The sequence below is a fragment of the Pituophis catenifer genome, unplaced genomic scaffold, assembly GCF_029215685.1.
Source record: "Pituophis catenifer annectens isolate HBS135680 unplaced genomic scaffold, rPitCat1.0.hap2 SCAF_2, whole genome shotgun sequence".
Classification (NCBI taxonomy): Eukaryota; Metazoa; Chordata; class Lepidosauria; order Squamata; family Colubridae; genus Pituophis; species Pituophis catenifer.
Genome location: NW_027256882.1, coordinates 79,413,283 through 79,437,705, shown reverse-complemented (window position 1 = coordinate 79,437,705; position 24,423 = coordinate 79,413,283). Strand labels below are relative to the sequence as shown.

The 24,423-nt window shown below is 34.3% G+C and overlaps 1 protein-coding gene across 1 annotated transcript; it reads left to right on the top strand.

Moving 5' to 3' along the window:
- Nucleotides 1–1,895: 1,895 nt before the first annotated feature.
- SLC6A1 (solute carrier family 6 member 1) lies at nucleotides 1,896–22,439 on the top strand. Its single transcript, XM_070937008.1, has 14 exons — nucleotides 1,896–2,188; nucleotides 3,811–3,942; nucleotides 6,017–6,117; nucleotides 8,598–8,707; nucleotides 8,813–8,945; nucleotides 9,316–9,450; nucleotides 9,626–9,729; nucleotides 10,140–10,264; nucleotides 13,081–13,193; nucleotides 15,755–15,886; nucleotides 16,841–16,943; nucleotides 18,762–18,862; nucleotides 20,448–20,615; nucleotides 22,221–22,439. The coding sequence occupies exons 1-14, from the start codon at nucleotides 1,951–1,953 to the stop codon at nucleotides 22,323–22,325; spliced, it is 1,800 nt and encodes a 599-aa protein (XP_070793109.1). The 5' UTR covers nucleotides 1,896–1,950; the 3' UTR covers nucleotides 22,326–22,439.
- Nucleotides 22,440–24,423: the final 1,984 nt, after the last annotated feature.

The following is a 24,423-nucleotide window of genomic DNA, read 5'->3' as shown; positions in this document are numbered from 1 at the left end:
CTTAACATTCTGAACCCAAATTTTTTCCCATGTTTCCAACATCACTGGTTCTTCAAAATTTTGTGCCCACTTAATCATACAATCTTTAACTAATTCAGTTTCTGAGTCCCTTTCTAACAAAACATTATAAAGCCTTTTAATATGCATTGGACCTTTCTCTCTTATATGTCTAACTAATTCTTCCTCATGCAGTATAATACCAGTTTTTTGGTCCTCTTTCCATCTCATTTGTAATTGATTATATTGTAACCAGGTTAAATTAATCCCTTCGTCCAACAGTGTCTGCAATGTCTTCAGCTGCCATCTGCCCGCATCTGTAAAAAGAACCTCTTTGTATAAAAACCCCCCGAGTGACATTATATTTGTATTCCACAAGGTATGACCAAGATCCAGCCATAGCGGTATTTTATAATCCCATTTAAGGATCTCAGCTATTGATAATAAAATAACTAAGTTATAAAATAACAAAGGGGGCATGATGGTTGAGCAGTTAAAGATGCTGAGGTCAGCTGGGAAACTTGAGTTTGAGATCCAAGTGCTGCATGACAGAGTGAGCTCCCATCCTTGCCTCAGCTCTTGCCCACGTAGCAATTTGAAAACATGCAAATGCAAGTAGATAAATAGGTACTACTTTGATAGGAAGGTAGCAGCGTTCCATGTGCCTCAGCATATAGTCTTGCTGGCCACATGACCATGGAAATGTCTTTAGACAGCACTGGTTTCCTTCGCTAAGAAATGGAGATGAGCACTGCCTCTTAGGCATGACTGAAAGGGGACACCTTTACCTTTACAATAAAATGGAAGGCTTGCCTTTATAAATCTTAATCCACTAGATTTCTGCATATAAAATTGTTTTTATTATACAATATAACCTTAATAATATTCAGCAAGGCTTGCATTACAAAGGCAATTTGAAATACCAAAAAAAAAAAAAAAAAAAAAAAAAAGGCTGGATGCCAGTAGCTGAATACAGCTGTGGACAAAAAGCATGCATGCTAAATTGTTTTTGCACCATTTTACTTTATCCAGCAAATTTGAAGCGACTTCTGCAAGAACAATTCATATGCTCTGAGATGCAACCTCGGAAATAAAGTAAGGAACAATTTAGCTTAGAATGATGGAAATAATACTGCTTATCAAAGTCTCAATTGGCAATATAGAAGCAAGACGGTATTGTAAAGCAAATACATTTGCATTATTATAATTGATTATCAGTAATACTGAGGTGATACAACTTCTTAATACATTCATTTATTTCACTATTGTGCTAATTATCAGTTATTACGTATTTTGTGCTTATTGTCTATTGAACACTGTTGATTTTCCCAGTTAATATTATTGTAAATTGTTACATTTTCATGACATTTAATAGGTAAATTCTTCAGTCTAAAAAAAATATCTTTCAGATGAGACACAATTGCATGTCATTTTTGAATAAATGCACAATTACTTGAATTTAGTTATTTCTGTCAGACCTTTGAAGTAGGCTAGATCAAAAAATGGACACTCAAAAAATACTGGGACACTATTGATATAGTCTATGAAAACAGAAATTTGAAAACCTGTCAACATTTTTTCTTCCTTCCTTCTTATTATCAAAGAGAGTTAAGGCATGGTGTTCCTGAGTGTCTCACATTTTCCTGGGCTAAGCATATGTTTTAGTAACAGCCACAGCATATTGCGACCTCTATGTTGTTCTACAGCTTCTTAGCAATTTATATAGACGTGCAAGTAAAATATATATTATAATTTGTTTTACAGATTAATGCAGACACGTATGACTGGACATCTATTCTGAGTTCAACGCAACCAAGGATCGCTTGTATCGGTATTTAACAACTCCATCAATCCTTAGTTTGGTCACCAAGAACCGCAAAACTGCTGTCCACGTGGACTGGTGCTGACGTTTCTCGTCCATCTGCAAGGGCCTCTCCGTCTAAACCAAGAGACATGGCCACAAATGGAACAAAAGTAGCTGATGGGCAAATCTCCACAGAACTCATTGATGCCTCAATTACTAATGATAAGCCTAAGACTCTAGTAGTGAAGGTGCAGAAGAAAAAAGGAGATATTCCAGACAGAGATGTCTGGAAGGGAAAATTTGATTTTCTTATGTCTTGTGTTGGCTATGCAATTGGTTTGGGGAATGTGTGGCGGTTCCCATACCTTTGTGGGAAAAATGGAGGAGGTACATATTTAACTTACTTGTGCTGACTATATTTGATTAGAATTCGAAGCCTTCTTTGATGAATATAGACAAGGGACACATGATTAATATAACATATCTTAACATAAGTATCAAAATGTATGACAGGATTTTTAGCAAAACCAGCCAAATAAATTTTACACTTGAAATGCTACTGCAGTTGTTCCACCCCTCATTATCTTGTTCCTAACAGGTGATCATTTCATTTCTCCTATTTGCAAAAATATTTGGTAAGATTGGCATGTGCAGAACTTGTGGCCCTTCCTGAAGAACAAGCCTTTTGAAAACACATGTCTTTGTCACCTCTTTTATCAATTATTGCAGTGTCCTCTCTTGGGGCTACAGTTGATATAAAATACTGGTGGGGCAGAGCTAATACAGGCATATAACACTGGTATTGTGACCTTTGCAATGGTTACCAATTGACTTCCAGGTACCATTCAGAGTTGGATAGGTCCTAGATGGCATGACAATCAGGTATTGCATCAGCTGTCTGGTTCCAACTCTTGTACAGTGATGCTGAAAGAGTCCCTGCCATAGAGAAGACTTGGAAGGGTAGAAACCAGTGCATTTTAATAGTAGCCTTAATTTCATGGCATACTCTTTTCTCTCGGTGTTTAGAACAGCCTTGAAAACAGTTCTATCTAAAGGAGCTTTTGATAGTTGAGGATGTCTCTAACATAGTAATACATGTAATGATATATTGCCTTTATTAGTTTGTTATATTAGTTTTTATTCTGTAAATACTTATGAATCCTAAGTGAACATGATAGTGGGAAAACGATCTGCACCTTGGAACAAATTTACATTACAAACAACAATGTATTTGAATTATTATCTATGTTTACATCTTTCAGAGGGGAATAGAAACAATACCACCAGCAATCAAAATTACAGTAGCTATATAATAGTGGCTTTTTTTTTTTACTCTTTGTCTTCCATATCATGAGGACTACTGTGTTTGTTTCATATAATGATATATAATTATCATGAACAGCAGCTAATTTGTGTCTTGTTTATTCTGGAAGCATCTGCTATAGTCTTTTACCAGAAAGCAAAACTAGCCTGGCAGAACTGATTTCTGAAAATTAGAAATTGTGTGGCTTGAGGGGCCAGGATTAAATTGGGTGGCTGCTCAAAGCTCATCCTCAATATGAGAAAAGCAGTGTCCTTGTGACTGCTCGCTACTCTTGTATTAAACTTTGCTCCATTGTTCTGCATTGAATAAAAACTGGAAGGGAATTCAGATACAAGGTTTCTCCATTACACATAAGAAAAATATATGTAGGGGGAAGTGTTCTATATGTAGAGGAGGGGGAAGTCTACCACAATCATGTTATCATTTCTAAAGCTAAAGTATATATTCCCAAGCAGTGCCTCACACACACAAAACTCAATGGATCTAGAAAAGGCTTATTTTGGTTGCAAGGTGCACAAAATAAAAATAAAAGGAATGTGTTTTCACATTCCATATCTAAACGGGAAAGGGGAGCAATCCAAATTGTTTAAACAATGTTTTTATCTGCATTTAATGTTAATGTTCTTTTCCTAATTTTTCTGCCTAGTATTTTTCATTCTTAAGAGCCATTTTTGTATCATTTCAGGGGCATTCCTGATTCCTTATTTCCTTACTTTAATTTTTGCGGGAGTTCCCCTGTTTCTTTTGGAATGCTCACTTGGTCAGTTCACATCCATTGGAGGTCTTGGAGTCTGGAAGCTTGCGCCAATGTTCAAAGGTATAATTTTATATTTCCTATTAATTCTGAAATGGTCTTGCAAATGTAGGGAATACCAGCTGTCATTGGAAGGAAAAAACATATATTCTTTATATGTTTTAATAGGCTGCAGGAATGGAACTGAATTTTTCAGTTAAATTCCTTCAGGGGAAGTGTTTTGGTATTTCAAGATTTCAGAATAGTGTTACAAGTTTTCAGCTCCATTGCTGCAGGCTGGTTAAGGATTTCCTCTCCATTATAGTATTTGAGAGAAAATGGCTGGCTGCCAGGAGGATTTCAGCTCCATGTGAATTTCAGCTCCTGGAAGGCAGCTCTTTCACTCTGCTTAATGACCCAAGAGATTGACTAATGACTGTAACAAGAAGTGTGGGAATTATGGTAATTAAGCAAATAGTGCCTTGGACATCTTACTTAATGACTACTTCACAGAATGACTGAGATAATAGTTGAGGACTATCTAGACCAGGGCCGTCAAACTTGCGGCCTGCAGGCTGGGTGTATCACCTGCAAGCCACGCCCATGCCCGGTTTAGTGAACTGGGGAAAAGTCCCGATACATCACGTGATGCCACCATGATGACACGAGTTTGATACCCCTGATCTAAACTATCTATCTATACTAGAGGGTTACTTTGCTTTTTTTCACCTGTTATATGTTATTTGGCTTGTTCATGCAAGAGTCACTGTGAAAAAAGTCAGATTAAGATTAAATATGAACAAGACAGAGCTAATGGCAACAGATACAATAGTCAGCCTTAGAATTAACAATGAAGTTAGTTAGTTAGTTAGTTAGTTAGTTAGTTAGTTAGTTAGTTAGTTAACTAACTGTATTTCCACCCCTATTATATCTAACAACTCTGTGCGATTTACAGCACAAAAGTTAATGAAGTGGTGGATAATGTCTGCATTTTAGGATTGACTATCAACAGAAAAGAACCAGCAGAAATTAGCACTTGGTTGAAATTGACACCACGAAAGCCTTGGTAAAAATATTCAGCTGTTGGGATGTATCTATATCGACATCTAATATTATGCAGGCATTAATTTTCCCTTGACACTCCATAGAAGTGAAAATTGGATTTGAAGAAGCAAGACAGAAAGAGCATTGATGTTTTTGAATCTTTATATTGGAGAAGAAACCTGAGTATACCATGGATAACCCAGAAAACAAATGGGGTCAAGAGTTCTTACTTGAAGCACAAAGAACAAAGCTGAAATTATCATATTTCAGATGCATTATGACAGTGGTTCTCAACCTTTTCTTCACCACAGACCCCCTTTCAATATCTTTTGTGGCCATGGACCATAGCCATGGACCACCAAGACTTAACACAAGATTTAAAGCACTAGACTGCATCAAGCCTTCGTGGACCCCCTATGATTACATTGTCCGCAGACCACAGGTTGACAACCACTGCATTATGAAAAGACCTGGAGATTACTTTAATTCTGGGGAAGATGGGAGGAAAGAGAAGAAGACAACCAAGAATAAGATGGACGGACTCAGTTGCAGCAGTGATGGGTAAACCATTAGAGGACTCAAAGTATTATTCTGGGCGCATACCTTCTGGAGAAAATCAACTTGATAGTACATAATCAATCAGAACAAAGAGGACTTTAATGTAGTCTCTGCCCAAGAATCTCTAATCATTCTTTCAGAACAGCAAATTATTTCCTTTCATTTCTGGTAGTTCATAATATTCTGTCTTCTCTTTTTTTAAACCTCCAGCCAGATTTCTATCCACTTTCATGTGATTACTGAGTGTCATTTAATAAATATTCATTCCCTCTTATTCTCTTCAGTACATATACTCTCAGTTAATTTATCTATCTATTTTGGACTCAAACAAAAGGTGGAGTTTAATCTGAAGATGGTTTGGAATGATAGTCTAGATCTTCCTCTGTTAAGAATGGCTATAATATTCAATCTTGATTTAAATATAAATGTAAAAGAAGAAAGTATTTTATTTTATTTGAAGCAGAGTCTTATAAAAGTTTTTTTATAGCCTTAAGCTCCACTGTTAATAATGAATAAATAAATAAACAAAACAGTGATGTGCCAATTTCTCCTACAGGTGTGGGATTAGCTGCTGCTGTTCTGTCCTTCTGGCTTAACATTTACTACATTGTGATTATTTCCTGGGCCATATATTACTTATATAACTCTTTTACTACAGTAAGTGACCCTTCTTCTTTTATTTTAAAAATAGCTGTTTAAAAACAGCTTGGTTTGATTCATACTGCCTTAAGGTATGTTAAGTTACAGACTTAGATCCAAGAATTATATTTCTATCCATTTTAAACTTGTCTATTTCATTGCTTTAAGCTAGATTTAATCAAATATTGTTAATTGCCATGAATGAGCCCAGATCATTTTATTTGTCGTAGCAATGATATGTATATCTACAAAAAAGAAGAGAGAGAAGCCATAATAAAGCTATCAGCAAGATAGAAGCTAATCAAATAATATTACTCTATCAAAATACTCACAGGATTAGACAATATTAGAACAGCATTTAAGATGGGATGGCTAAGTAGAAAATAAACTTCTTAGTCTATCAACTATCTATGGTATGCAAGCGGGATACCAGTTTATATTTCTAACACAGAGAGAGGCGCGCACACACACACATATACACACATACACATACTTTTGTGCAATGTACTACCACATTCTCATCTGCTCTTAGTCTGAAAGTCATGATATTGTATTTATTCATTCATTTATGTAGTGTCCCAGTGACACTGAAATTTGCTTTTGGCTGCTTGCTGAGAAAGTTCTTATGAGCAACCAAATAAAAACTGGCATCCAACTTTTACCCTTTTGCTCATGCTAATCTTTCCTGCTGGGAAAGTGAGGGGTAATTCATTGCCCAAGGACACCTAGTGAGTCATTTGCTGAGCTAAAATTTCATTAAGTCATCAGTTTTGGGCCCATACAGAACTGAAAGATATTTTCCTCTTTACAAAGAAGAGTAAGATCAATTTAAATATATTTTGGTGGCATAATCGTAGCTAAGTTGTAGCAAAATAGTTTGAAATATATATGTTTTAGAAATGATTAGAATAATAGGACCTTTCCATGTTCTCTCTTCAGTGAATTTATTGCAAAACTGTATTTGTACACACAAAACATAGGATGTACCAAACACTTAGGATAAATAGGATCTATGCTACTTAGTTATCCATCCATTCAATTTGTATGGCCATCCATATCTAGGTGGGTAACAATATTTAAAAACAATATAAAAACCACAAATAAATTGTAAAAAAATATAAATACTGATAGAATATTTGTAGTTTAGGGTTGAACTGTGGGGTCCTTGGTGCTCTTTGAGCTTTATATTCTTGCAGACATAGAGACATAGAGATATAGCATTCGAAACAGTCAAAAAAGAACAAAAAGAACAAGCGCTTCTTCACCACACATCAACACCCATACGAGCAGAGATTAACACCAAGATTAGCACTAGACCAACAATCAAGAAGAAAACAATACCTGAATCAAGGAACCACTTAGATTCTAAGAACATTCCCATGAACAGTAACAGGGCAAGCAGCTAATATATAAGAATAAAAACAAACCTACTCCCTTCTAACACTGATGATGTTACTTAATTTGGTTATGAATTATCTGCAAGAAAACCACCAAGCTCAGAGAGCACCAAGAACCCCACAAAATTATAGATGTTTATAATTATAAATATTTTCTTGACCATTGAAAATTCTAATTGATTGAGGGTCCACAAAACACAGAATAAGGAATAAAATAAAATCTATTTGATATCTGCACACTTACAAACTCTGAGGAAAGTCCCAAACTTTCATTTTGGCACATGTCCAGAAATTATTATGTTTTAAAATAATGGAGGGACTAAAGTTCCAAATAAAGGAAAACCTTTAAATTATGAAATATTGCAAGAGGCAACTGTATAGTTGGACTCTGTTTGGCGGTGAATGAAGAATGGATGGATGGATGCTCTTAGGTAGCCCCAATCTTTCAAATTAATATATGTGACATGCAATAGGAAATGGGGAGACAGCACAATTATGTATTGTAAATTAGATTATTATAAATAAATCCCCAAATTGCATGCATTGTTCATATTCTTTATTACTCACTATTTATATATGTTCAGAAAGGTGCATGTCTAATTAGAATTTAAATGTAAAAGAAAAACTACAATATAATCATGAGCTTTGGAAAGAAAAAGGTCTAGTTCATAGCAAATGTGGTGGAAAGTGCATTTGCAGCAGCAAAGGGGGTGGATTTGGCCAACTCAGAAAATTCCCAGAAGGAGATCTGGATCGAGACCACACAGTTATGAGCTGGAGAGGAGAAGAGCGAAGAGATTCAGGATAGCCACACTCTAGAATCTCTCAGGATATATCTAGTGGCTTAGAAATTTGTAACTTTAATTTGGCAAGATTTTGTCCAATAGATGTAAACTAATAAAGGTTTAACTTGACTGGACCCTGGTGTCTCATCTCTGGCTTGACCTAATACTGGTGACATAAATGCAGAATGTATTACTGTAGTAATTCATCATTTCATCTTGGTCACTATTATAGAAAAGCAGATAAATCTAAGTTATATTGCTCTATCAAACACTGTTTTTATTCTTCTGTTCCAATTCTTTCTGTTTTTTAAATCAGACTCTTCCATGGAGTCACTGTGATAATCCCTGGAACACAAACCAGTGTTTCTCCAACTACAGCATAGTAAATAACACCAACTTGACAAGTGCTGTTGTGGAATTTTGGGAGTAAGTCAAGAAGTCTACACCTTTTTACTTTCTATGAATGTCCATTGTCACTTTCTCAAAACCAAATAGAATATAATTTTTTCTATATTTGTTTTCTGTTTTTAGACGGAATATGCATCAAATGACAGATGGACTGGAAAAACCAGGGCAGATTCGATGGCCATTAGCAATTACTCTGGCAATTGCCTGGGTTTTAGTATATTTCTGTATCTGGAAAGGAGTAGGCTGGACTGGAAAGGTAAGGGAATATAAAAGCATGCATTGCAGACTGAATCATTGTGAAAAATAGAGATACAGGTTCTTTTGAAGGGACATCCCCTCAAGAGATTTACATGGTATTTTAAATGCTGTAGTATTTTTTTCTATTTATTTTTCACCTATAAACATAATTATTTAATATAAGTTGGGTTTATCACTGTATACATTGCATTGTGCAAGGTGATACTATTAATTGTAGATACTTAAAATAGTATTGTATCTTTCACATGTTTCAAGTCAGCAAACTAGGAACATTATGTATTGTATTTCTTAAATCCAATTTTAAATTAATTGAGAGAGAGCTTAGCATAACAATTACTTTCAAATTATCTTCTTATTCTTTACATTAGGTGGTATATTTCTCTGCCACGTATCCATATGTCATGTTACTTATCTTGTTCTTCCGTGGAGTAACATTACCTGGAGCAAAAGATGGCATTTTATTTTATGTAACTCCTAAATTTGAGAAACTTTCAGACTCTGAGGTAAGCGGTCCCACAAATAATTTTGTCATAATTCTTATTACTGACAATCCCATGGTTATTCCTCCCACTATATTCATTATCAACATTCTTTCTAATTTTTGTAATTGTAATTTTGAATTACAATATAAGCTATCTATCCTAATCTTATTGGAATGGCTTTATAATTCTTCATTAGGTCTGGCTAGATGCTGCCACACAAATCTTTTTTTCCTATGGTTTGGGTCTTGGCTCGCTGATTGCTCTTGGAAGTTACAACACATTCAACAACAATATTTACAGGTAAAACAGTTACCATACTGGACTAGCCTTGTATCATAGATATTAAAGTTATAGGAAATTGATTCAATTCATAGAGTTTTTTTCCAGTGGAAACGATTTCAATGTAGTTCAAACAGGCATACATTGTAGGGTTATGCAGATTTTTAAAGGGACCAGCTGAGGGAAATTCACCACTCCAGTTCTTCAACAAATTGGACTAATTCAAGTCAGTGAAGCTTTTTATCACATCAAATCATTGTGATACATCTTCACCTGGCAAACATTTCATCAATGTAAGGTCCCTGCAACTTGCACACTCCTATTAGAAAAATCATCATCCACCACTGGATGATGATTCCCTGCCAGTAGGAATTATGAATAAAATATCTAGTTTTTGAAGTGATACTATCCCTCTCTGTCTTTTCTCCCAGGGATTCCATCATAGTATGCTGCATAAACTCTTGCACAAGCATGTTCGCTGGTTTTGTTATTTTCTCCATTGTTGGATTTATGGCTTATGTAACCAAACGGCCTATTGAAGAAGTTGCAAAATCAGGTATGTTATTCCTTACTCTGTGTTATTGTTTTAGTGCTAAAAAAAGTTAGTACAACTGAAGATTTATAAAGTTTGCTAAGTTCTCCCAAGGGTCTACTGTTCAGCATGTGTTTGTCTAACCAGGTAACATTAAACTAACTGACTGTTTAAATGTGGAAACAACAAAATGGACAGGCAGGAACCTAATCTTAAAACTCTACTAGATTGGATAGTAGTGCATCCCAAATTTACTTCAAAATATCCCTTAGATCAGAATCTTTTCTTTGAATACTTCCTTCTATAGGAACTGTTTTGCTATTCTGTACAACAGAAATACTGTCTGATAGTTGAATGGAGTTATAAGAATGAAGACTCAGATTATGAGCAACTTCATGTATTTATTTTTTATTGGCAACTAGGGCCACTTTTATCTTCATAAGTGAAACATCAATACTGGTTGCATGCTTAGCAAAATACACACTTCATACTGACATGTGGCACTCTGGCCATTAAACTTCAGAGGCCTGAAAGCAAAATGCCAATCAATCATTCAGTAGGGATTCAAGGACCAACTAGAAAATAGTACATCTCAATGAGAATAGTGTTGAGAGTTGGGCAGCATACAAACGTAATACAAAAATAAAATAGGATGGTGGATATAACATTGCCCCTTATATGGACCACAGGTAAAGGAGCTAGAAGGAACTTGTTTACTTCCACTGGCCAAAACAGTCAGCTTCTACCAACTTTTAACCTAAGACTTGACAACTCTAAGGCAGCATACACTAATCCAGTGTTTCTCAACATTGGCAACTTGGAGATATTGGAACTTTAACTCCAATAATTTTCCATACAACTTGCTCCAGCTCTAACTTCGTCTGTTAGCCTGGTGTCCACTGTTATTCAACAGCAATATGTGGAAAAGAAAATCAGTCATTTATCATAAACTGTAAAGTTACATAATGACTTACCAGTTGGCTTAAACTACTGGTCTCCCTCCTTAACTTCCCTCACACCTCATTTCTTTTCTTTCATATGCCTTATTAACTTTTTGTAAAAAATAAAATAAAAATATGGAGTATCTTTTTGCCAAATTATGTGAATTATTGGGAGAGATAAAACTAAAATAAATCAAATTAATAAGTGATGCAAAGTCATGCACCAAATAGCACAGTTACTCTTGGAAATTACACCAGTTACAGTTCTGGGGGCAAATTACACCAGTTACAGTTCTGGGGGCAAATGTAGGTCTTGAAAAGGTTTTCCAAAGTCTTAACTGCTTTTAATATGCAGCTCTCTTACCCAGGCCCCTGAAATCATGAAAATGTACAACAGTTCATGGGCTGTAGTGGGAAGAACACTAATTATTTAATATAATTATAGACTTTAGTTTTCTAATAGAGAGTAACTTCGTAAAGTGGAAAACTAGAAGCCAATGTGGTGATGATACACTGAACTACAGCATTAATATTTAACATGTTATCTATTGAATGGTAAAACTCTTTGGTGACCTATAATGAACTTTATTTTGCTTAATTATGATATTGTAGCTACTGTAATATTCATAAATATTATGTAATGGAAATACAGTATTAGGTGGCATCTTGCCAACTAAAACAGAATCATAAATTTTGTATTAAATATATATTTAAGTGACAAAAGTACTTGCAGATACATATAAAATTTATATTTGTAAAAGCTCACACAAAAAAACAAGAGCCCTGGTGGCGCAGCAGACTAAAGCACTGTTATTAACATCAACTGCCTGCAATTACTGCAAATTCAAATCTCACCAGGCTCAAGGTTGACTCAGCCTTCCATTCTTTCTAAGGTAGGTAAATTGAGGACCCAGTTTGTGGGGGCAATAAGCTGACTTTGTATAAATATACAAAAGTATGAAGGCTATTGCTTAACACATAGTAAGCTGCCCTGAGTCCCCGGAGAAGGGCGGCATATAAATCAAATTAAAAAAAAAATCCTAGATGGAATATGGATTAATGTAGTCAAACAATAGTTTAGAAATGGATGGACTAAATGCAATAGATTAAACTGCAGAGTATTTTTAATTAATAACTGTTTTGGATAACCTAAAACTAACACTGATTATAAAACCAATGATTTGGTGCACATAATGTAAAATTATAATTTATTTTTATTTATTAAATTTATATGCTGCCCATCTCACTATCCAAAGCAACTCTGATGATAATGAATGAGGGTGCGTCAATCTTAGCAAAAGCAATAACTGTATGGCTTGGCAATTCCAGTGATAATTGATTGTAGACTTTCGATTCCTTGAGGAATGGCTGCTCTTCAAATTTGACAGTACTGAAATAGATTGGTGAAGGTTTTGACTTGCTATAAAGTAATTTTGTGGGTTGATATGAAACAACTTCAAAATATTCAATAGAATATTTTTTTTAAAAAAAATAGAATATTGTAAATGCTATTAACAGAGTTATCCAAAAGGTAACTAGACTTCCTTTGTTTTGTCTTTGAAAACATTTCGCTTCTTATCCAAGAAGCTTCTTCAGTTCCTTTTGGAAAAAGCACCTTTGGGACAACCATGACCTAGATGATTGAGAATTTCCATAGACATTTACTGTGTTGTTGTTACTATGTCAACCTTTGAAACGTTTAAAAATGAGCTCTATAACATTAATTGTATTCTGCTTTTGTTTTACATTTTAATTTGCATGTCATTAGTAACTTATTTCAGTTCTAATCAGTAAATTTATCATTATATTTTGAAATATACTAAAAAGAATAATAAGGTCAATAAGTTTGTATTGCAAAAGAGAACTTCAGAGACAATGTATTTCTCCCTCCATTACTAGGTCCAGGACTTGCATTTTTAGCTTATCCAGAAGCAGTAACACAACTTCCCATCTCTCCATTGTGGGCAATACTGTTCTTTTCTATGTTGCTTATGCTTGGAATTGACAGTCAGGTAATACAGACCTTCTTCATTATTATTATTCATGGGCCCATTGTATATACTCCGTCTCATGTAATTATTTCTGGGCAATTTATGTGACATTTCAAGTAGGACCACCTTTGGCATAGAGGCTACAGGCTGAGAATGAATGCAGGTGTTCATATTGATGAGAAGTTTAAGAGGCAATTTCCCAAATAATCAACACATACAGTCCGACCTACCATCACAAAAGAACAGCTTCTGCCTCTATATTAGAAAATTCTGAGAAAAGAGAGAACCTTCAGAGAACTTTCTTGTATTGTATCTTTAAATTGAGATACTTGCCCAGAGAATTAATTACAGAGAAATTAAATCTTTCTCTCTAAATTCCTACAAGACAGGCTAATATGGAACCTTTCTCAAAAAATTCCAAAATGGGGTAACTGTAGAATCTCTTGTGGGAATGTTACTATGTCATGGCTCCATACCTATCAGTTTTCATCTGCTAAACTGGCAGTCCCCAACCTTTCCAGTTTGGTGTACCGGCAGAAGGAAAGGGGGAAAAGAGACTGGATGGTTGCATGTGAGCGGGAAGTGTGTACATTTGCACGCGCAGCTCCATTTGCACAAGTGACTCCACGGCCTGGGGGTTGGGGATCCCTGTGTTAAACATTAAGGAAAAAAATAGTCCCACTACAAAAATATTATCTTCCTCTGGTTTAAAATGGCAAATTCAAAACATACACAGACATTACATAATAAATAAAATTTGATCCAAATACTTTCTTAAATAATTCAGTGGGCGTGCAAATATGAAAAAAATCTGGCTAATCAATGGCTTCATTTGATTAAGAGTATTCTTGTTACCTCACTCCAAAGAACTATTGATTATAATTGTTTCTCTATGGAATTTATGCTTTTACCATGAGATGGCATAGTTATTGAAGGTTCATAAATATAAGAAATACACAAGTAAGAAATTCATGTAGATAAACTCCTAACACAATATATATATAGAAATAGCTTGTATAAAAAATCCTGTGGTGGTAAACAGAAGATGCAACAAATACTGATGTCTTATAAATCATCATTTTTGTCTTGTATGAAGTGGAACAGAAGAGAAAGCAAATGCATAGGTAAATATGATGTGAATACCTGAATACATTGAATACCTAAATACATTGAATTAAGTAGTTAATATCCTATGCATACCTGTTAACACCGCTGAGCCTCATATGCTACTATGGATTTAAAAGTTACGGTTTTATTGACAGAATTGCCATTTTTCTAAATAGCTTCTCTCACTATACAATTTTACAAGCAAAAATTCAACAGATCCAAAAAGACTAATGTCTATTTACAAAGCACACAGGATTGTAAACAATCCCTACCACTACAACCTAAAGAAGACCATCTTCTTTCCAGAATCACTTCTTGCACAGCAGTTTTCTTGCTGATGTTTCATGAATGATAGAATAGTTGAATAATAGAATAGTTGGTTGAATTAGATGGTTATGTAAATGCTTTAAATAAATAAATAGCATCTTTAAGGTCTCAGTAACGATAGTGGTTCAGCTGTTGGCTTTCTTGAAAGTCAGTGAAAATGTAAATGAAAAGTATGTTCAGCTAGAAAAGGAGAAATTACATTGTAGGTTGCCATGCTTGCTTATTCTTGGTCTTCTCTTATATACTGCTTGTGCACATACAATTGTTAAACTGCCAGGAAGTATTCAAATTAGGTTGTCTCATAAAAACTGCTTATATAAGCACAAAATTAAGCGTGGCAGTTTTCTATTTAGACAGTGAAACTGATCAGAGGATTAAGATTGTATTCACCAACAATATTATCTGTTAACCCACCTTCTCAACACCTTGTCCCTAGTATTTATAATTTTCAGCTATTTTTCCCTAAGGCAGTAATTGGGCTTTCTCTTCTGAATGCTCTAAATTCAATTGCGCCAGTACAAAGGATTAGAAATTTCCAAAACATTGAAAAACTACAAAGCAGGATTGTCCATGTGAATATTCAGTAAACAGAAAAACTTCCAAGCACAGTGGCACCTGGCTGAGAAGTACCATGAGTGTTTAATCAAAGTTTAAATAGATGCAAGTAAATATTGTTATCTGTTCCCACTTCTAGAAATTTCACTTCTTGCTAACCAGAATTGTCCATAGAGATCCTCTTTTATCAATATTAAAATAAAAATTTTATTAAAAATCAATAAAAACTAAGCAGAATAAAAATTACTACACTGCCAAGAGACATTTCCAATAATAATAAAGTATATCTCATATCCCAGATCAGAATTATATCCTTATTTTTTCTACCAGTTACATGTTAACATATGTATAAAAGTTACTCCATAAATAAGCTTCTAAGTGGTTTGAAAACATTCTTACACTAATTATGAAATAGTCAAACATTCATTTTAGGAGAAACAGGTTAATTGATCAGCTGAAACACTACAAAATCTAAGAGGCTACACCACTGAAAAGCTTTCCTAATGTCATCCCAAATGGGGAAAAAAATAAGGTGAATGTTTGTATACTTAAATTTTTGTTTGATTTGTGTGTAACTTCTATTCCCATTTTAGTTCTGTACAGTTGAAGGATTCATAACAGCACTAGTGGATGAATTTCCAAAACTGTTACGCAATCGAAGAGAAATTTTCATTGCTCTTGTGTGCGTTGTGTCATACCTAATAGGACTGTCTAATATTACTCAGGCAAGTCATATTTTGGGAATTATCTGTCACAAATTTGATATATTTGCATTTTCTCCATTGAGTGAAGAGTTATGAGTTTTATCTATGCTTTTAGATGCAATTTTTACAACAGAAATCAGGGCCAAACAGAAGAGTAGTTGAGAAACGGGTGAAATCAGCAAAACTTTCCGATTCTAGCTTCTCAGAGGTATACTGTAGAAAACAGTATACCTCTGTTTAAAGCCTGCAAAGCTGTTTCCTCACAATACAGAGATCCTCTGGCAATATGGACCTTTGGCTAGCCCAGAGTTTACTAATAGGAGAGATTCAGCTTTTAATATTATCTAAAGAATTTGAGATTAGCACAGTGTGGTTGATTACAGTACATTGAAACATGTTTTATTCAAACTATAAATGTTTCTTAAAGGAAATCCTATTAACCACAGTAGGACTTATTCCTAGGAACAGGACTGCAGCAAAAATGTAATCATTCCATTATTAGCCAATAATCTCAGCTAGAAGAATCATATAAAGACCTTGTTATTATGAATACTGCAAATTCTGCCATTGTTTAGTTTGAGAATAGCATAAAATATCAATATCTTGTCTTATGTATGTTACATAATCCAAAGTAAATACTTCTTATAAAATATAGAATGCACAAGTAAAATCACATTTACCTTATTTTCAAAGACAGTTCTGTCTATTTGCTTATATTAAAAGCCAGAATCAAGAATTGGGTAGGGAGGAGAGTATACTTACAGAACATTAAGCAGCAGATAATAAAGTTATATAGTTGGGGAATCAAACAAATACTGTAGGTATACTTGTAAGAGCTTTCTATGAATAATAAATGAATTATTGTAGCTCGTATTACAAAATAACATAAACAGAACCTCAATGAAAAGTAAGGGTAATCAGAAGTAGACATCTTAGAAAACAGTTTATAACCTGATAATCTCTTTCCCATTGCAGGGTGGGCTTTATGTGTTCAAACTTTTTGACTATTACTCAGCAAGTGGAATGAGTCTTTTATTTCTTGTGTTCTTTGAGTGTATCTCCATATCCTGGTGTTACGGTATGTTTTTGGTGTTTCATTTGATTAGAGTTCAAGGCAGTTCATAAGAGTTTTTCAGTCATTTTATCCCTCAAACAATCTTATATAAACCAGCCTAAATTTTGAGAGAAAAAATTGTCTGCCCTTAAGTCAGTTCAGTTTTGGTTTATTGCAATTGTTGATTTTAATTCTGTTCATCCTCAAACACATCATTGCTATTTCCTGCCCAATGCATAGAAATATGCGTAGGGCATTTCTCAGGATAATACCTCATACATCAAACAAGATGTACGAGACACCACTATTCTGATGGACAAGCAGCCATCACATCTTACTAGGGTTCAATTTAAGTCTGTTCTTTCCCATTCCATTCAGACTCTCACGACCTGCAGTTGCTAGGAAAGGCTGGCCAGAGGTAATGACATGAAAGCTGGGTGCCATCAGCATATGGATAATACTGAATTCCAAATTGCCAGATGATTTCTCCCAGTAATTTTATGTAAATAGGAGAGGGGAGAAAACAAACCCCACAGCAGCCTGCAAAGGAGTAAATATTGGAGTGATCTCTCTTTCCCAATGATCACCTACTGAGGAAGGAGTGGAACCATTGCAACAAATTGTGCTAAATCCCCAATTCCTGCAGATGGTTAGAAGCAGTGGTGAGTTGCTACCGGTTTGCCCCAGATCGGGCGAACCGGTAGTGGCGGTGGGAGGCTCCGCCCACCTGCCCAAATGTCTCTGCACATGTGCAGAAGCATCGCACGTGTGCATGTAAGCGCCCACAAGCAAACAGGTAGCTACAGGATTTGAATCCCACTACTGGTTAGGAGGACACCATTTCAATCATTCAGATCCAATTGCTGCAGTTTAATTTTGTCAAAGGGCTATAACCCAAATGCCAGATAGTTTTTATGGTCTGTCAGATGCAGAAAATTCACTAAGTGCAAAGTTATTGTTTTTTTCCCAAAACACTATTTTCAGGGCATTTCCCTAAGGACTAATTAACCAAATTTCATAAATTTTAACATTGCATTTGTTGATGTTTTCTTTTTTTTGTAATATAAATGTATCTTAGAGAAGAAAAAGATGCATTTGATCTTTTTTTTTTTTTTTAATTTGATTTATATGCCGCCCTTCTCCGGAGACTCAGGGCGGCTTACAATGCATTAAGCAATAGCCTTCATACTTTTGTATATTTATACAAAGTCAGCTTATTGCCCCCACAAACTGGATCCTCATTTCACCTACCTTAGAAAGGATGGAAGGCTGAGTCAACCTTGAGCCTTGGAGAGATTTGAACCAGCAGTAAATTGCAGGCAGCTGTGTTAATAACAGGGTGCGTAACCACTGTACTATCAAGGCTCTCTTGCTTATCTTGCTTATATTCTCTCCAAATAACATTGTATTTACAGAAATACTTTAACCTAGATAACAGTTCCTAATGCTACTGCCCCTGAGGAGCTCTGTTTCTAGAACACCAGACACAAATTGTTGCTCATACTATTATCTGCTGTAAGAAAAATTAGTTATATATTAGATGTTATTTGGACTTCTACTCTTCACTTCGTGCCTCTTTACAAGACACACATGGCTTCCATTTCACTAGTGTTAAAAATCAATCCTCCCTTCAATCCTGTTCTTTTCAGCAAGATCTTGCTGAAAGGTGCACAGATATCTCCTGAGTAAATATTCAGCTTACTGTATGGATTACATGGGAACCACTGTTACTATAAGAGTTGTTATAAAGATTCCATAATGTATTGAGTCAAGCAGATACACACACCTCTTATCAAATACATTCATTATTGAAGACAACTAATATTTATTTTATTTATTTAGGTGTAAACCGCTTTTATGACAATATCCAAGAGATGGTTGGATACAAGCCCTGCATCTGGTGGAAGCTTTGTTGGTCTTTCTTTACTCCAATCATTGTGGCAGTAAGAAATAAAACTATGGTTTTATCTTATGAATGCTAACTTTACCACTATGTAAAAGTATAGTTTTAGATAAACGTCTTTCTGTAATTTTTTGAACTGTTACTTACGGAGCATTCATATTCAAAATAAATTAACTGAAAGAGGATTTAAGACCATCTCCTTCCTAAAACAATACATCATACTTCATGATTGATTGATGAATGTTTACAGCTCTTGGGAAATAATTATGTATTCAACAGAAAAAAGATGACACCTTGATATTCTCCTCTTAAACGGATGAGGATTCATTCATCATCCTTTAGATATATACCATAAATGTAGAGGAAGAGTTCATCTCATCCCCTAATTATGCAAAGAGGGGAAAGTTACCTATGGCCATTGTTTCTTCTCATAGACTCCAATATTCAACACCATAGCAGGATTTTAACTGAATTAAGATTTTAAATGAATTAAAAGAAAAACAGTCTATCTTCCTAAAACCCTTGGAACTTCACTAGAGTCAAAAAAACTCCTTTTTTTTAGTTTAGATCAGGGGTGTCAAACTGCATCACGTGCAGGCCACAACCACCCTGCCTCTTCAAAGGCAAAAAATGTGTCATCACATGACATGATCAAGTTTGACACCCGTGGCTTAGATAATAACATATTACTTAATTTACTAGAAATTACTAGAAACATTGGTAAATTTGTTGAAGGAACCAAAAATAGATACAGAGAAAGAAGGTATCCTCATATTCTTCATTTTGTGAACAGATGTTAAAAGATGACGATCATATGCAAAGAAACAATGTTTGAAAAATTCGAGCACAATTCTCTGAGATGCTATGCTCTGGCTTTCTGCTCCCATTTTAAAGTTATAATTTGTTGATTCTGCACTGCAGAGGTTTGATCCCAGAAAAATCAGAAATTCCATGGTGTATGATGAATAATGTGAATAGTTCATTGCTGTGTTTAAGAGAAATATTAGAAGCATTGGAATTTAGGGTCTGCAAACCTAATTTTTCTGTTCCTGTTTTTTTTCTGCTATCACATTGGTAAATTCTTCCTTTTTTCTTTTTCTTTTTTCTTTCCCTTGATTCCATCAATTGATTGGGTGTTTAGAATAACAGGAATACTTTATTTTTCGTAGCATAAGTCGCACCTTTTTCCCCTCTAAAAGAGAGTGAAAATTTGGGTGCGTCTTATACACCGAATGTCACCCCGCTGAGCCTCTGAAACAGAAGTTTCAGAGGCTGAAAAAAGCCTCTTAAAGGGAGGTTTCAGAGGCTGAAAAAAAAGCAAGGCGCATGACTCACAACCAACAAACCTGTTGCTAAAATTCACCTCTGGGAACAGCTGATTGGGGGTATTCCGGGAGGCCGATCCACCTGCCAATCAGCTTTTTTCTTATTTTCCTCCCCAAAAACTAAGGTGCATCTTATACTCCAGTGCGTCTTATAGTCCGAAAAATACGGTAATTGTTGTGAATATGTCCAATTCTCACCATTCAGCTGTTTCAAACAAAACATGATACTATATGAACCAGTGTATCTCTAAATTCTAAATACAGTTTGCATTCTAATTAATCTTTTGAAACATTTTGCAGGGTGTGTTTATCTTCAGTGCTGTGCAAATGACTCCTCTCACTTTGGGGAATTATGTTTTCCCCAAATGGGGTCAAGGTGTTGGCTGGTTTATGGCTCTCTCTTCTATGGTGCTGATTCCAGGCTACATGGCATATATGTTCCTTACTTTAAAAGGTTCCTTAAAACAGGTAAGCTGTCTTTCATACAATACCTCAAGATTCTAGATTTAGCAGCCACCAACTTTTATTAGCTTTTGAATTACAATATGAAAATATAATATATCTCTGACAATGCATTTTGGTTAGCTTTTTCTCTTAAGCTAATCTTCTTGACTAGTAAAATAATAGTAGTGATAAATATATTTTCTATGAAATAACAGTCAAATACATATTTTGTATAAAATTACATTCAGATATATATTCTCTATAAACAGAAAAAAGTCATAACTGAGCTCAAAGTATATCACAATATAGAATGACTATAGAAGTTCATCCAGTTCCTTTCTTTAGTAATCAACTTCTGAATACGATCATGTTGAAATTGATTTACAAGTTATTTTGCAATATGTTCAACTAAAACTGTATTCCCATTTTATCCACATAAATAGACTGCAGTTGAATGCTCATTTAATTTAGTCTTGCTTCATTTCCTTCTTCATTTGTTGGGATACCTTCCAGCAGATTATGACACCATTTCCTCATTTCTTAAGATTCTTACTTCTTTACATTCTTTATCCTAACCCATCAAAACCTCATGGCGACTGTCAAACATTTATACAGCCTTTACTAGTTCATATAGATAGGAAAGATAAATTAAAATATGCTACGGAAATTGATTGTTTCAGATCTCTAGATGATCATCTCCCATGATATTTATAAGCAGGGGAAAAAGAATGTGCCACTTTAAAAACTTTCGTACTGCCACACTCTGATGGCAATGCTTTAGATAGGAATAGAGTCACCGTAATCCAATTCCTCAAATTTCCATCTCATTGAATTGTTCCAGCAAATGATGAGATGTCCAAGATTCTAAGAAGTCCAGAAGTCAACATTATGGCACTTGGCATTTCTCTCATATGAATATTATCAAGCAGTTCAATCAAAACTGTTTCCATGCTGCATATACATATGGAGCCCAATAGAAATAGCTATGGAAAGTTGCCTTACAAGCATGCTTGAAATGTTTTGTCTAAGAAAACCCTTGTCCAAGAAAACTATATTTACATATTTTGGAAAACCATATTTCCCAAATTTTGGAAAAAATATTTTTTCCAAAAATTTAGAGACCAGGTTGCACTTCCTGAAGAAAAAACACATTACCATAACTTTCGGTGTAAAGAGACATTGATCATTCCCTGGCCCTACCATGCTGATTTTAACAGTTAGCAATAGAGTTGCAACATCTAGAGCCATTTGTTCAAATTTTATGGGGGTTTTGTCAGAGCTATAAAGTCAAATATATGTGAAAATGAAAATAAATAGGCAAAACCAAAATTCACCTCTAAATACCGCTCTAAATATTAGCACATGAATGCAACAATTATTCTGATCATATTTAATTTTGTAAAGACTTGAGTAATTGATCAGTTGCTAGTCTGGGAACACTTGCTGCTTTACGGCTCCCTCCCTCAAAGAAACTCCAGAGTCATCTACAGCAAATTGCTGGTAAAGTATTTCTTTGGTTTATCCATCTGCCTGAAGAAGGAAGCAAAATTGTATAAAAGAAATTTAAATATTCAAATTCAAGTAATAAATAATGATGTTATTGTATTTCTCTTTCCCTGTCTATGTTAGCGTATCCAAGTAATGATTCAACCAAGTGAAGACATTACTCATCCTGAGAATGGACCAGAACAAGCCCAACAGAGTAATTCTGCAAACAAAGAAGCATATATATAAAATCAGTCTTTGAAATGATTCAAAACTTCCTCTGGGGGCAAATACATAAGCACACACACACACACAAACACACAAAAAACCATGGTTGAATATTACCACAAATTTATGTCTGAGAATAAAATAACCTACCTCTAGTGGCACAAAAGACCATCACCACTATATAGGAAGCAATGTGGTATGATCAAACCATTTTGTGGGCTTAGTTGTTAACAATGTTTTGTGTTTCTGGCAATCCATAGACTGTTAACATTTTTATTCTCTCTCAGTAAGTGTGAAGTATCTGGAATTTATTAAAAGCACATACAGGTAGACCATTTTTAATCTTTACATTTTAGTGCAACAATTTGAACTTTTGTGCTAGCTTTTATTAATAAATTTCTTACTATTTGATTCCCAAGCTGTTATTTCTGAGAACAGTTAAATTGGAAAGCTGTTTTATATTCACCAGCAAAGTGTTTTTATGAAAGAAATTTCCAGTGAAAATACTGCCCTAGAAGTATTAACCAACTTCATTATTGGGTTGGTTTTTCTAATTTTCTCCTTACATGGAGTTATGTATTAATCATTCTTATACAACTGCCATAGGCAATACTTCCACTACTAGTAATATTTTTTGGGTCTCTGGCATTTAATATATTACATTATTTTGTAGTAATATAACTATCAGAATATTTTCAGTATAAGCATCTTTCAAAGTACTGGATTTTTTTAATAAAACAAAAAAGTGGCAATATGACTACCTGTTTCAAACTGTGATGAGTCCCTCTCAAAGGTTGGTCTTATATAAACTGCATACATTATCTATCATTTAAGCCAGGTTTTACTTCATTTTATGTTATATAGTTATACCACTGATAAGTGCAACATATATACCGAAAAGAACCAAACCAATAGCTTATATATCAAAATCCCATAGAATACAATTTAGGGCTTTAAACTTAGCACGTCTTTAGTTGGTTTGTTGGAGATGTATCAATAATGAAGTTTTTGCTGGGAAGAAAATTGTAAAGCACTCTGAAAAAAAGAATTTTAGTTTTTTTAAAAATATATTTTATATATGTAATTTTCATGGTAATGATGGAGACAATGATTTTTTTTTTTAATGGGCTCTAGCATGCATTTTCCACAGGAGTTTAAAATATTTCTTCCAATGTAGAAAACTGCAAAGCTCTGAGAGACCTCAATAATAATTCTTGTTTGGCAGCTATGGAATAGACAGTGGGGATCATACAAAAATGGTTTTAAATGACGGATAGAATTGTGCAATGAAACATACTTTTCAGCAAAATCTTGTGCAACATACAGTGTTAGATAGCATACATTTTATGTAGACCTACTGTGTGAACAACATGTTAACTGTGAATGTTGTTTTTTTGTTGTTTTTTTGTCTGAAGGTGACAAACATATGTTCTTGCAATAAGGTATTATTCTCAGAATGTCAAGCACATTATTGTAGCAAATATACATACATATATAAATATATATAAATATATATATACATGCACACACATTTCAATCTAATAATAAAAGCTTATAAAAAGTATTGTTTAGTAGGTTCTAAATTGTTTCATACAGTAGATCAAATGTAAATTATCAAGAAATCTATAAGAAACTAAATGTCTATAAGTGAAGTCTCAGATCCAAATATTGTAGATTTTCAGGGTTTAGAAGAAAAATAAAATGTCATATTTTACATGTTTCACATGCATTACAAATTCAAACTTTCTCTTTATTGTTTATGTAATCAGGTCCCATGTTGTTCCAAGAAAAATGAAGTATTCAATGTTTGATTGTATAACACTTATAACAGATGTTTGACAGATTTGCTTTAGCAAAATTCTGCACAAACGTATCATATATAGCACAAAAATAGTGTGGTAGAACTACTGTGTGTAAACTGTGAATAGCTGTAACTTTTTGTAGTATTTACCCTTTTAAAAAGAAAGAATATATGATCATATATGGTTTTGCAATAATAAATTATTCTCTAAACATCAAGCAAATTTATCTCTATATAAAAAAATATATGTAATATATACACATTCTAAAATATATATAGAACCTGTTTTAAAAGAGATAGAGTACAGTATAATTTAAA